General features: G+C 37.8%; 1 protein-coding gene and 1 pseudogene across 1 annotated transcript; one reads left to right on the forward strand and one right to left on the reverse strand.

The window, feature by feature from the left end:
- Window positions 1-314: 314 nt before the first annotated feature.
- Window positions 315-3,519, reverse strand: LOC130236627 (serine/threonine-protein kinase pim-3-like; annotated as a pseudogene).
- A 4,765-nt stretch (window positions 3,520-8,284) lies between these two features.
- Window positions 8,285-10,711, forward strand: LOC130235896 (serine/threonine-protein kinase pim-2-like). The gene is made up of 6 exons (XM_056466422.1): window positions 8,285-8,612; window positions 8,815-8,912; window positions 9,030-9,080; window positions 9,782-10,163; window positions 10,247-10,423; window positions 10,578-10,711. Exons 1-6 carry the CDS (start codon window positions 8,285-8,287, stop codon window positions 10,709-10,711), a joined length of 1,170 nt encoding a protein of 389 aa, XP_056322397.1.
- Window positions 10,712-15,082: the final 4,371 nt, after the last annotated feature.

The raw sequence follows: 15,082 nt of genomic DNA on the forward strand, positions 1-15,082 counted from the left end.
GATTTTTAATATCTGCACTCCATTGATAATGCCTATTTATAGTTGCGGTGTGCCTGCTTAACTCGGAGTTGGTCTACTCAAAGTTGATTGACCTAACTCAGATCAGCTATTCGGAAATTGAAAACTTTAATCTCACTCGGTAAATCAACTCAGAGTTCAAGTTAAAACTCAGAGTTGGTTAAACCTCCTTACTGAAACAGGCCCCTGCTCTCCTTCTACAAATCATTAACAGCATTTATCTACACTGAACCTGAAAATCCAACCCAAGCCATGACTGCTGGATTCAGATAAGTGTAATGTCACTGGTCACCTGTTCAGTGCAACCAGGGATGGTGCTCAAGATCATCTAAACTGGGTCTATCAGCCAGCTCTGCACTGAAACAACAGCAAATTAGCTGACGGCACTCTGTTACATACAACACCGTCTTCAGAAACACACACCAACACACTTCTGCTCACTCACCATGCCGTCTCTGAATGTGTCTGAATCTCTTACCGGTTGACAAGCTCCTAGGGAAGGTCAGTCTGCTTCTGGACGTGATCCTCTGTGCGCCTCTGAAGGGAAAACAGTCACACAGGATGTTGTAGTTTGTCACTCCTACTGACCAGACTGTAGTTGGAGTGGCATTGTAGTGATGTCTGTGAAACCACTCAGGAGGAGCATATGCAGGAGTGCCTGAGAGACACAAGAAGAACACAAACATCTGCTCAAAATGCTCCAGTGCAGACAAATCCCTTTTAGTTTATCAGCAGACGTTCACAAACATCAACAGAACGTTTCCTTCTGTTCCTCACCTGCAAAGTATTTGTAGGCCGAGCGCTTCAGCAGATCTCCACAGCAGGTTCTCTGGCTTGAGGTGCAGGACGTAGCGTTTCACAGCGTTTCAGCGCTGCGATCAGCTGCACCAGCACTTTCTTGGCCAGACGCTCGTCCAGACAGCCGTTCTCCTCACAGAAGCTCTGGAGATCTTGGCAAGGAGTCGGACGCTTCAGAATCAGGACGTAGCATCTGGGACGGTCAAACCAGTCCAGCAGCTGCAGGACACTGGGGCAGGCAGGAGCTAAGATGACCAAAACACCAAAACATACAACTTTCAGTCTCTCGGGGGTCCGGTCCTTCGACACGTACTTGATGGCCACCTGCAGACAGAAAAAGCAGAGTAAATCACACCTGCCTGACTGTTACACATGACATTTGCTGAAAGCAACATTTCTAAAGCAAGTCTGAATGAAGGAGGGAAGAAAATCTCTTATTGGCAAGTCCATCAGACCTGCGGATCCCAGCAAACACAGAGCCGAATCCACCTCGTCCCAGCAGCGAGCCCTTCAGGTACAAGTCTGCAACACAGAAGAGCACAAGAAATTAAGAAAGAAGAGAAAACATGCTGCAGTCTCTTCAATGACAAATCATTTCCTAACTGAGCCATAAGATCTGGAAGATGAGCTGTGCTGACCTCTGCTATAGCGTTTGGTCCGGTCTCTGGGAAGAGGTGGACTGCTGCTTTGCTTTTTCCTCTTGCTGTTCCTCTGGTCTGTGGATGCAGAATCAGCCAAATGTGAAGGCAGAGGAGTCAAATAACCAGGAAGCCCAGTGGTGCCGTCCCGTGTGTCTGTGTCCAGAGCTGCTGTCTGGGTGAAAGCAGCACTCCTGGGTCTGGAAAGGCTTGAAGCTAAAAAAAAAAAAAAAAAAAAACAGCAAACACTTTTACTGCTCACTTAATGAAAATGAGTTAGGAGGGAAATTTTGGTAGATAGCTTGAAGCCAGTGGTGCTGTCGGTAAGAAAAGAGGTCCAGTCTAGTCACTCCGTTTAGTATTAGCATCAAGGATTTGTGCTCAAGAGAAAAAGTATGCGCGCGCATGTGTGTGTATGTGCGTGTGTGTGTGTGTGTGCGCGCGCGTGTGCGTGTGTGTGTAATCAGTAAGGAAATAACAGAAATGCAATGCTTCAGTCTACCAACAAAGTACATATCTAAACAGAAAATATGGTAAACATGAAACATAGGAGCACTTAACTCAACCTAAATCATACAAAAGCCACTTACATGGTCAAATACGCACACACAGGAAAACAAAGGAAATCGAATTCAGTCCTCAGCACAGTTCAGCCATGTGCAGCCAGAAACAGGCAAACTGTGTTCACAGGTGCAGTTAATAAAGCCCTTGAGGCAGTCCTGATTGGCCAGAGATCGAGTGAGTGGAGATTGGAGTGAACTATAATCTGAGAAAGGGTGTGACACTAGGAGTCTGCAGTTTAGGAACACAACTTCTCAACACTTAATTATCACACTTTCAGTAGGAACTTGAAGTTTTTATTGGGCAACTTTGTAGATTTCCATCATTGTAATTGTTTTAAAGAATAAAAACATTTATCAAAAACATTTTTACATGTAAAATTCTATAATCTTTTTCATATTAGTCAAACATTGAACAGCATCATACAGTGACAAACCAATGACGAATTAAAAACACTCACCTCCTCTTTCTTTACCCATGTGAGACATGGACAATCTCCTCCAACCTGCAATAAAACAAGAAAATACAGATACAATATTAAATAAATATAAAACAAATGAAATAAAAGGAAAAATAAGAACAAAACGAAGTGAAAATGAAAAAGTACAACAAAACAAATGTTTAAAGAAACAATCAGAAAACTAGAACTGAAATAAAAACTGATTTAAGACGTTGTGCTCTTTAAAATAAGTCTTCTCTCAGAAATCCTCGAACAGCTTCAGAAATATCAGGATTCACACAGAAATGCTCTGCAAAAGTCGCCTCGTCTCTCAACCGACAGATTGCGATGGGTTTGATTGTGTTTAATATGCAGCCAGAATTTATATATAACGCGTTGACCTTGCGTGACTGACATATATATATATATATATATATATATATATATATATATATATATATATATATATATATATATATATAGATAGATAGATAGATAGATAGATAGATAGATAGATAGATAGATAGATAGATAGATAGATAGATAGATTATGATTATAATTCATTTTAAAATATTAATTATTCCCCAGGACTGAGTAAAATCGTAAAATCGTTAATTTTTCATAGGGTCTTAGGATGAAGTGCATCTGTGTAAATTATTACTATCTAAAATGCGTAAAAAAGACATAAAGAGTATAAATCAGACTAGTTCAGATTAAAAGATTTTTTAGTAAATTTTAAAAGGAAATTAATTTTTGTTTAAAATAAATAATAATTTTAAGGAGGCCAATCAGCTTTCATCAATACTGCGTTATCGCCATACATTTATCCAAAATCTCACAGAAAGTGAATAACGAGTGAATAAGGTCTGAAAACATCAGGACTACACTGATCTATAATAGAGCTGTCAACACAAATAAAGAAAACGCCAGATCACCATAATCACACACGAAATACTAAAAGCCTTATCTAATTTATTATTATTATTATTGTTACTATACTGTTAATTTTATATAAAAATCTATTTATTAAAATACCTTAATTCTGCTTTGGCCATACGGGCCATACATTGACGTCAGGGGCGTCAGTCACATGACCTTTCGTAATGCCCTGCTTTAGCATGAATCTTCAATAATATCAAATTTAGCGTAAATAATAACCTAATACATATGTTCCTTAGAAAATAATCCAATAATTATTCTGAAAGCAGTTTATGATGTCTGTAGATCCCACGAATGGAGAATAATATCATCATCGTCCACTTCTTCATTATGGTACATAGATATGCACGTTTGTTTGGTGTTGTTTTTAAAAACTTTATTAACTTGAATTTTTTGCCAGACTTTGCATAAATGTAAAGATTTCTCTCCTACTAATATAAGTGATGACGCAAGGAAGTTTTCTTAGCTGATTGGCCTCTTGAAAATAATTGGTTATACTGCATATAGTTATTTATTTTTATAAAAAGAGCTTTTAATTAGAACAAGTTTGTTTTATCCCCTTTGTCTTTTTGACGCGTTTTAATCAGAAATAATAATTATAGGTCGCTCCACGTTGCCAGGGGCTGTTCGGGTGATTCAAACGACGGCCAAAATGTCCAGAATTTGTCCTTTAATTATGTTATGCAATTTTTTATTATTATTTTGTAATAAATGTATTTTTTAAATAACTATGACCAGTAATTTGAATCCCATGGAGCATCAAAGCCACGTTGTTACCCGAGTCACGTGACATAACCGAGCGGTAACTTTAACTGACATTTGAATCTTTGATGCGACATCCATGGTGAATAACGTTATTATGGGTCGAAAAGAGCAAGAGAGACGAAGAGAAAGCAGGCAGCAGCGTCATTGTCGCAAAATATTGAACATATGTTCAAAAAGATTGCCAAACAGGGTAAGGCTGCCGTTACTTCCTATTAGATGAGAATCTGCCCCTATCAGGTTCTAGGCTGGCCGCATTAGGCAGGGCGTCCTGTATATTGGGGTATTATTGATTTGTCTCGTACACGACCTCACTTTCCCTATTTATATTTTGACTGCTATGCATTACAATTTTGGAAAATTACTGTCCAATTAAGGATTTACTAACAAGCGGAGTCCTCAGCCGTCAACGGTCACTTGACAGCAAAAGGCGCTAATCCCGTCACGTCCGTGTTTTGAGGCTGTTTACACCTGCTCACTTCATTCGTTTTATTCTGATCTGATATTAATCCGATCGCTCAAATCCCTTCAGATTGCGGTCTGGGACACACTCCAGACGACACTGGACAGGTCTAATTAATGTATTCTTTTACACAAAATGAATTGAAATGAAATAAATGATGACCTGGAGAAAATCTGACCTGCGCCTGTTTAGAGAAACACCTGTAGGTGCGATTTTACAGCCAAACACATGTAAAGTGCAAAATAAATAACTACATATTTACTTTAAGCAGAAAACATGTGTTCTGACTATTCCTTATCTGCCAAAAAAGTCATCTAGTCATGTTCAACTACACGATCTTTAGGCTAATATGAAACATTTTGTCTTAATTCCTCATTTTTACTTTCATTTCTTTATGTATTTATTTTATTTTATTATTTTCTCTTTCGCTTAATTCGTTTTTATTTTTTATTACACTGAAATGATCAAATTAAAATGTTCAATTAATATGAAATGGCAGCATTACATTACAGAGATGCAGTATGCTCCTGTAGTTCTGTGAGAAGAGATGAAAAAGAATAGAAAATAAAGCATTTCTTTTGATTTCAAAGGCAGGGGGGGGGGGGGAGGGGTTAACCCTATAACCCTAACCCAATCTTATATATTTGAAACACTAACGTCAAATTATTATTGACTGTGATATAAAAAAAAAAATCATACATGTTTGTTAATGTGTCGGTAAATATATTTAATACATGTTTGTATTCTTTATTGGTAAAAGACAATGAATGTAACTTCGTTGATGCTGCTCATACAGCGGCAGTTTATACTGATATTTCTGATAGCAATTTGACAGTAATTGCTGAAGCTTTCATCGCGGTATATGTGACACTTCATCTGCTATAAATTAATTATCTGACAAAAACAGCAACTGAGTTGTGGAGCGCAACAGAACTTTACCGATCAGAGCGCCATTTTGGATGGACCTCACCTCACCTCACCGATGACAAATAAATAGAACGAAAGAATGCCGTGACGTCACAGAACAGAATACAGTTCAGAATTTCCTCAGAGTGACAAACGACCGAGTACAGTGAACAGTGATTAAGTGACTTCAGCGACTTGTTTTGCATCTCAAATAGCAAATAACATGTCAACTGTGTTTTTTACTCGAGTTAATTTGATCATGCCTGTATTTATCAACGAGAATCATCCGAGTGACACGATGGCTTCTCCTACAACTCCTACCATGATGAGAAGCCCAACAGGTGAGATGAGAGTTTACAACAACGGTGTATTCCCACGTATTATTTAATAAAAAGTATCATAATAATAATATATCACCATATAAGGCGACTTACCGACTTAAGAGGCAACTATTCAACCTCTCGTGATTGTAATTGTTTTGCGTAGCTATAATATTAGATATAATATATATGACTTCGTGATTGAGGCCTGCTGTCATTTTATGTTCTGATATTCTGGCTTTTAAGTTTCTCCTTTTTACTCAACAGAAATTGTGACTTGTTAACGTTACTGATAAAACATTTTATTACTTTAATTGAAATCCTATGTGTAGACCTACAGAGTAATTTTCTTAGTTTTTGATGGTGTGGAGGAATATTTGTTATGTTTTAGCAAACTGAGTGAGAATATTATATTTAAGTCTTTATTTGTTCAAGCAGAGATGAATTAATACTATTGAGGTAAAGTTGGTTTTAAATTCACACATTCTGACTTTCTCCTTAATAATATAATAACAGAAAAATATTGTTTTAAATTCTAAATGGGGAAATCATATTAACAGTCAATGACTATCATTGTACAACATTGTTTACAGCAGGGATGTCAAACTCAATTCCTGGAGGGCTGCAGCTCTGCACAGTTTAGTTCCAGCCCAGCTGTGTTTAATTACGGTTGGAACTAAACTGTGCAGGGTTGTGGCCCTCCAGCAATTGACTTTGACATCCCTGGTTTACAGTCACTTAAATAGTTCTAATGTTGTTTTGAAGTCATACTTAGATGTGATTTTAGACCCAGTATTCAAATTAGCATGGTAAACAGTATATATTGACCGTTAAATGAAGTAATGTGCAAATATAAAACCAACTTCACCTGCATATTAATAAATGTCAATAGCTCTGTTTCTGTAACTGAAGTTCTGGAGCAAGACTTCTCTTTTCATTTGTATTTCTAAGACTGATTGTTAAATGTTTTAAGTTCTAATTTACTCACAGATTTCTTAACTGAAGATCCAGAGCAGGAGAAATTGTTCACTTTAAGTTTGACGATTCCTAATGGAAAGCTGCAAAAAAAAATGTTGTGGTGGAGAAGTGGTGCTTGAGGAAGAATTAGATCTAGATGTAGCACTCATTGACAAAAATAAAAGGCTACAAAAATTTGATTAAACATTGTGATGGTGACTGTTAAATAACTCAAACTATAACTGGTAAAACTCAGAATATTGACTAAAATGAGTTATTATAATAGTTTGCATTTTGTGTGAGCAGGAGTGAAATGTTTATTTTTGTAAAATAGTTGCTTATAGGACTTTCCCTTATGTCTAATATGGGCTTATGACTTACCGACTATTTGCCAGCTTGTATTTGTCATTTTACATCATAAAAATGATTTGCAATTCCACGTAATTAATTTTAGTTTTCTAACATTTTCTATTATAATTGTACATTTAATATTGTTGCTTCTTTTCTGTGATTGTCTTTTATATGTCTAATTTTCAGCAGTTTGTCTATTTTAAACCTGTGGTTAAAGAGTTTCCTAATATTTCCCTGTTCATTTCCTTTACTTTAGAAAACCCAGAGAAAGGAAGGAAAGGGAAAAGAGCCTCTGCTTTCTTTAAGAGAGCATGGAAGGCTGCAAAGCGCCCTTTCCTTTGCTGTGACTGGAACAGAGTGGTCCCCTTTGAACCACAGTCAGATATCGACGATTTCGAGCAACTGCCTGTTCCAGGTCCTTCCAGGACCGTCGCAGCACATGCAGACCTTGAGCCGGTGTGGCAGCCAGGCCAGGTCTGTGAAGATCTTCAGCCGTTGAGTGTTCCGGGCCCCTTCAGCATCAAGCAAACAGCAGATGTGCCGAATGCAGATCCGGCCCGTCCTGAGTCCTCAACGGTCCTCACAGGCCATGTTGACACTGAGCAGATGCGTCCACGAGTCCAGTTCTGCGACCGTCTCGAGTCGTTGGTTGTTCCAGGACCATCCAGGATCAAGCCAACGACCATCGCAGATCATGTTGACCCTGAGCAGATGCGTCCGCCAGTCCAGGTCTGTGAAGATCATCAGCCGTTGAGTGTTCCGGGCCCCTCCAGGATCAAGCAAACAGCAGATCCGGCCCGTCCTGAGTCCTCAACGGTCCTCACAGGTCATGTTGACACTGAGCTGGTGTGTCTGCCAGGCCAGATCTGGGAAGATCCTCAGCCAATCAGTGTCCATGGCCTCTCCAAGATTAAGAAAATGACGGATGCAGATTCGGCCTGTCCTGAGTCGCCTCCGTCTGTTCAAGACCCCTCTAAAATTGATGGGATTGATGGTGAGTCCTCCTGAATTTGGTTCATTTTAGTTCTGCCATCTGTTATTTTTTATGTTTGATGTTTTTGGCTTAAAAATCAGACAGTGTCATTTGTTGTACTGTTGGTTGTGTGTTAATTAGTAGCTGCAGTTCTGCTCATGGAGATGTTTCTGTTTGTTTTCTTCATATTAGAAAAACCCAAGAAAGGAAGGAAAGGGAAAAGAGTTTCTGCTTTTTTTAAGAGAGTGTGGAAGGCTGCAAAGCGCCCTCTCCTGTGCTGTGATACAGATATAGTCCAGCATCTTACGCCACAGCCTGAGCCCGAGCTCAAACCAGAGTCAGAGCCAGAGGTGGAGGATGAAGCAGACCCTGAGGCAGTGTCTGTTGAAGTTATGCCTGAAATCGCAGAACCAGCTGACCCTGAGTCAGTATGTCTGCCAGGCCAGGTTCCTGAGGAGCCTAAAGAGGCTTCTGGGCTCACTCGTGGTAAGTCATCACTTCCTTCTATTTTCTGTAATTCATAATTAATATAAATTAGTAATCAATTTACTCCTGTAATTCTGATAGAAGTTACTGCTTTTAGCTCATTGCATTAGATCCAGATTCAAAAGATAGGAGTCATTTATTTGATCTGTTTCATACCAGACAATCCACGTAAATCTCCCTGCTCTTTTTCTGTGTTTTCCAGGATTTGATCTGTCTAATTTTGAAGTAGAACACATGATTGGAGAAGGAGCTTTTGGACAGGTGTATGTGGCATCTCACAAACTTAGTAAAAGTGAAAAGGTAAAGAACTATTTTTAAAATTAATTTAAAAAAAAGTCTCCTGTTTATTGAATATAAATAATTTGTTGGCTGTAATTTGCCATTTAATTTGAAAAATTTACTGTTGTTTTTCCGCAGGTTGCCCTGAAGTTTATCAAGAAGCGTGAACAGGACCGTTATTTCTACATTGTAAGTTGAATAATTCACACAACAGTGAAAATGTGCTGACCATTTACTCATGCTTAACTTGTCCCGTATCTGTCTGGACCACTGAACTCAAACTCAAAAGCAGATATGTTGGAAACCAGTAGCCACTGACTTCCATTGTAGAAAAAGAAAATACTTATGAAGTCAATGCTCACTGGTTTTCAACATTCTTCAAAATATCTTCTTTTGTGTTCAGTAGAAGAAATAAACCCAGAGAGAAGTTTTGAACACATGAATGTAGGGCTGTGGAATTAATTAAAATTCATTTAACATTAATGGAGATCAAGATGATCATTGCGTCATTTCCCGGCCCCTTGTAAAGCAGTCTGCATTCATTTCTACACAAAGCTCAGTTTCACATGGAAATCAGTGAAATCATGTAGCGTGACTTTTGCAGCAAGGGATGTGCTTGATTTATTAGAGTGTATATGATTCATTCATGTCTTCAATAGTGCTTAAGAGAGCTTGTGCTGTTGTGTGCATGTGCTCAGCCTCAGAGACGAGCAGAACACACACATGTAGAGTCCTCTTTTAGCTTAAACTGCATGACTAAATGCTCAATTACGAGCAAAAATGTGTCAAAACATGGAGCTTAGTGATTATTTACTTCGTGACAAGTTTTTGTTGCTGTACTTTGTCTCATTCTGCTTTGGTAATATCTTTGAAATCTGTTTTTTTTCTAGGATGGTCATTCCACACCTGTGCTTGCAGAAGTGGCAATCATGCTTAGGCTGATGAATGCTCCGCAATGTCCAAACATCATCGGATTACATGACTGGGTTGAGAATAAGAACAACTTCATTCTCAGTCTGGAGTTTGCAGAGTCATGCCAGACCTTGGATCAGTACATCACAGATACATTTGACATAAATGAAAACCAAGCACGCCGGTTATTACGTCAATTGATTCGAGCTGTAAAGTTCTGTGTTAAGCGTGGAGTTTTCCATGGTGATATACACACAGAGAACATCCTGGTGACTAAACCCCAATTAGAGCTCAAATTGATTGACTTTGGTTGTGCTTGGCCAGTTACCCGCAAGCCTTTAAATAGCAGTCAATATCGAGGTGAGTTGGCATTTTTTGTTAGTTTCTTTGGTCACAGTATTGTCTTATGAAATGACTGAATTCTGAAAATGTCTGTCTTACAGGAGCTATTTTATGCACGCCACCTGAGGTTTTCCGGCATCGCATATTCCATGCTAACCCGGTAAACGTCTGGACAATAGGCATCGTGCTGTATGAAATTTTGCATGGAGATTTGCCCTTTCATGACAAACAGTCAATAATGTTTGGATCCATTGAGACACACCCCAGGTTATCTACAGGTAAAAACTGATTAATTATAATGGTTACAGGCACTGTAGATATTAAAGTTATTTAATTGTGGATGTTTTGTAACATTTGATGTAGAAAGATTTAACCACGTTCATGAATCTTGAGTATGCGGACATATTTCACACTCTCTGTGACACTTTTCAGCATGCCAGGACCTGTTTTCCCAGTGTTTCATCCGTTGTCCACTTAAACGGCTACAGTTACATCAGTTAGAAAAGCACCAATGGTTCAATCCAACGATCCCAAATCCTGTGCAGCAGCTAGACAAGAGGAGGTAGAGGAACACACCGAGCACAAAACTACATCTACATTCTTTCTTTGCTTCATGCTATTCCTGTTGTTTTCTCTTCTGCTCTTTTTAGAGTTACAAGTTTTATTTGACAGCCCTTCATTTTACTGCTTAAATAACTTTGTGTTATTTCTGATTGTTTTTCTACATTTTAGAAAAAACTAAAGAAGCGAGGAAGAGGAGAGCACCATTTCCCGAAATTTCACAAGACTGTTAAAGTTATTAATTTCTCCCTCATGTCATTCCAAACCCCTAAGACCTTACTTTTCTTCAGTGTCAGTTCATGATGTGTGTTGATGAGAGCTCTGTCCTGCACTGTATATGTGTCGCACTGCTGACGTTTACCTCAGATGTGCCCACGCTTTGTTTAAATCAGAGGAAGTCGTGCAGGCCTCTGGGTTAAACGTCAGCAGTGCTCTTCAGTGTTTGGACTTTCAGCAGTGACAATTAAACCACACTGAACTGAACTGAACTGAACTGAACTCAACTTCAACTCTGAAAACTGGACTGACACAGTTTCAATGTTCTTCTATGTTAAGCTGCTTTGACACAATCCACATTGTAAAGGCGCTATAGAAATGAAGATGAATTGAACTGAATTAATGACAAAACTTCATTAGGAAATCCTTGTGCTGTCACAGTTTTCTCCTCTAAAGTGTCATCAAAGATCTGCTCAACTATTGTCTACCTCATAAATGAATCTGGTGTTCTGTCATAAGAGAGACTGATTGTTTTAGAATTAAGTGTTCATAATTGTATTGTAATGAATTGTTCTTTGAATTGTTTTGTAATGAATTGTTCTTTGAATTGTTTTGTAATGAATTGCTTTTGTATATTGTTGGCTAATAATTCAAATAAAATCCTGTGAATCAAACTGAAGCTCTGATCATAATTTCTGTCAGTTTTCTAAATGACTCCTTACTCAATTAAAGAGATAGTTCTCCCTAAACTATTTACTCAAGTGGTTCCAAACCTATGAGTTTCTTTCTTCTGTTGAACATTAAAGAAGATACTCTGAAGAAATCTGAAAATCTGTAACCATTGATGTCCATAGTAGGAAAACAAATACAATGGAAGTCAATAGTTACAGGATTCCAGCATTTTTCAAAATACCTACTTTTGTGTATAACAGAAGAAACTCATAGTAAGGACTGAGTAAAAGATGACAGAATATTCATTATTGGGTGAAGGAATCTCTTTAACAAGCCACTGCACAGCAGACACTGACTATGAGGCCACATTCGTTTAGCTGGATATAGCAAGTACAATGACAGCTGGAGAGACAGAAGAGAAAGCAGGGAGTGGATACATATACTGTGAATGTAATACCCTTTGTCTACTCAAAAAATAGGTGTGGCAACACATTCCAAGCAATATTTTTTATTACATTCAACAAACACAAATTGATTTGGATTTAACATCAGTTAAAAAAAAAACCCCATTGGTTTCACTGGATGAAAAAAATGTTTCTTAATTTATTGTATTTACCATAATTTAACATAAAATTGTGGAGTCTGTTTAGCCAAATGGAACCACAGAGAAAGATTTACTGTTAGACAATATGTTGTTATGATATTACAATATCATATTCTAATACAACAAATAGTGTACTGGACTAATCTTTTATTTAAACAGCTGAAAATAAAAGTATAAATGTGTGTGATTGGACTCCAGTGTGCATTGGAGCTTTTCTTCACGGTTAAAATGGTGAGTGAACATCACACAAGTGAACTCTGTCAGATCTGTTGTTCATGTTTATTTCCCCCTGGTACAGTCAAGATTGCAGACCACCTTTGAGACTCCAAATTGTTCAAACTTTGACAATCTCAGTTTAAAGCAACAGTTCAGACTTGAGTAACTGGACTGTGTTTGACAGCTTTCATGTATAGAGAAGTTCCAAGAGAAGTTCCCGAATACCTAACGTCTACTTTTTAGAAGATACATTGCATGGGCCAAACATTGTTTTCATAGGTCAAAGAATTGTTTTCATAGGTCAAACATTGTTTTAGATGAATGTTCTATGTACAGCTATCTATTGCATCATCTGTTGTATTCTGGAGTGCATTAAATTTTAAATCTCTTTAATTTTACCGGTGTCCAGGGACAATCTTTACGATGGTTTAAGTTATACTTAACTGACTGCTACCAGTATGTAAATGTGCGGACTCAACAATGCAGACACCAATAACTGAGTGGACACCTGTGATCAGAATCACCTTGATCAAGAGACATTTTAGTCTCTAACCAAAATCAGAAGGTCAGACCACAGTCTTTGCAGTACAGAACAGGAAGCCAATGCCTTGAGGCTATCGCCCTCGTGACTGATTCATCATCAATTAAGTGTCATCGGACGCATTATCCTGATCAATTTAACTCAAGACGAACTGGTAACTGATCACGAGAACAATTTTCCTAACAAAGAGTTTGTGTTTGACCTCAGGACATGGGGATTTAAACTCCCACGCAAGACAGAGAATTAACAGAAAGTTGGTCCAAAACAGAACCAAAATCCTGTCTGTATTTTATAAACTATCTCTGAACATTAAAGTTCACGAGACCATCCTCAAAACGATGATAGCAGACTTTTAATGAAATGTCATTTTCTTGATCTTGTATGACACCTGAATCCTGTATATGTTAACAATGCATTAATCATGCGTAACCTTTATACTCTGATTTATCACAAATGTACCATTATGTGTATGTTATTTGAAATGAAGTTAAACACTTTCCCTTTCTTTCCTTTCTTTTAATTATAGATGTCAAATATATCATGTTAACATTATGAACGTATGCTTAAAACTATATTTCTAAGCACCATGTGAGTGAGTCATGCCAAAGCTGCAAATGCTAATGCACTGGTTTCAAGATCAATATGATTATTAATATATACTACTTATTACATTCAATTCATCAATGTGATTTACACAACTGGATATCTTGCTCTTTGTATTGAATAACCGCCAAAGAAAATGACAAACGTGTAATTCATGCAGTGTCCGCTAGAGGGAAGTCTACAGCTGCAGAAAGCAGGCGTTGTTTAACTACACTGTGTGTCAAAGTCATAAAGTCAATAGGCGAATTACAAGTTTGTAAACATTCTGTATGCGCGCGCATCGAGGTTGCAGAAAAAAACGAGATTGCTAGCATTTACAGTAAGGGAATGATATCTGATGCGGTACAGAGTTTGTTGTCTTAGAGATAAGTTATATTGATTACATATTATATATATTATTTACATAATGCTTTCATCGTATTATAACAGCTTGTCACACAGTGATAAGCACAGTTATTCAGCAAAATTAATGTTAAAGTGAGCGGCGTTCGTCTGACAGGTCTATATGCGATAGCACCCTCCCAATAGATATTGGATACGACAAAATGGCCAAGCATCCGGCCTGAAATATCTCATTGAAACTCCAAGTGATTTTACAACAGAGAAGTTAAAGACCTACAAGTCTTTAGATGCCAACAATTTTGTTCTGTGTGTTTATGTGCAAGAAATAATGTTCCATGATTACCAGATTCAAAACTTTGTAGTGCTAAAAACCGAGGTTCTGCCTAGCCAAAGACACGGAAAGAAGACGGAACTGTACAAGGCCTGGGTAATCATCAACAAGCAAAACTGCATTCTGACAGCGAACTGCACCTGTACGGCAGGGTATGTGAACTTACATTTTTATATTTCATTCTTAGCATTCAGTGTCCGCAGTTTATTTACCATATTTAACAGTTTTTTCTGAAATCATTGCTGCAATCAAAAATGAGTAATGTGTATGATTCAGCATAGCGTGAATTTACCTGATGTGAAATGAGAACTGCAGAGTCCAGCATTTTTAATTAGGTCCTCACTCCATTCAGCTCTTCTGATGCCTGATGAAAAATGATCAGTGAACGGACACTTTTGTGCATAAATGTGGAAATCAGTTACTGTTGATGTTAATTATTTGAACTGATAAAGTATTTTCATAAGGAAATGATTCATAACAGTTGTGAATGGACACAGAAATTACTTGGAGTGTTACTTTAAATGAAAAAGTACTATTTGTAACACTGGGTTTAAACATACTGATGGGATTTGATGTATTAATGTGTTTATTTGTTTATTATTTGTCATTTACGTAATAATTGTTAAAGAAAGACTACACTGTGTGTCAAAGTCAATACAACTCTACACGCAAAAAGCTGCTCGATTTCATGTCAGATTATTATACATTAATTTCCTCTTTTTCAGGGGTGCAACACTAACATGTGACTGTCACACAGATCCTCGGACCATGCCTTACTGATCCAGTTCTATAAGGGGTCGGTTAAAACGTATCACCCCAAAACTTTCCAGTCGAGTCCAGTCCAACAGAGC

Source organism: Danio aesculapii, chromosome 10, assembly GCF_903798145.1.
Source record: "Danio aesculapii chromosome 10, fDanAes4.1, whole genome shotgun sequence".
In the NCBI taxonomy this organism is placed as follows: domain Eukaryota; kingdom Metazoa; phylum Chordata; class Actinopteri; order Cypriniformes; family Danionidae; genus Danio; species Danio aesculapii.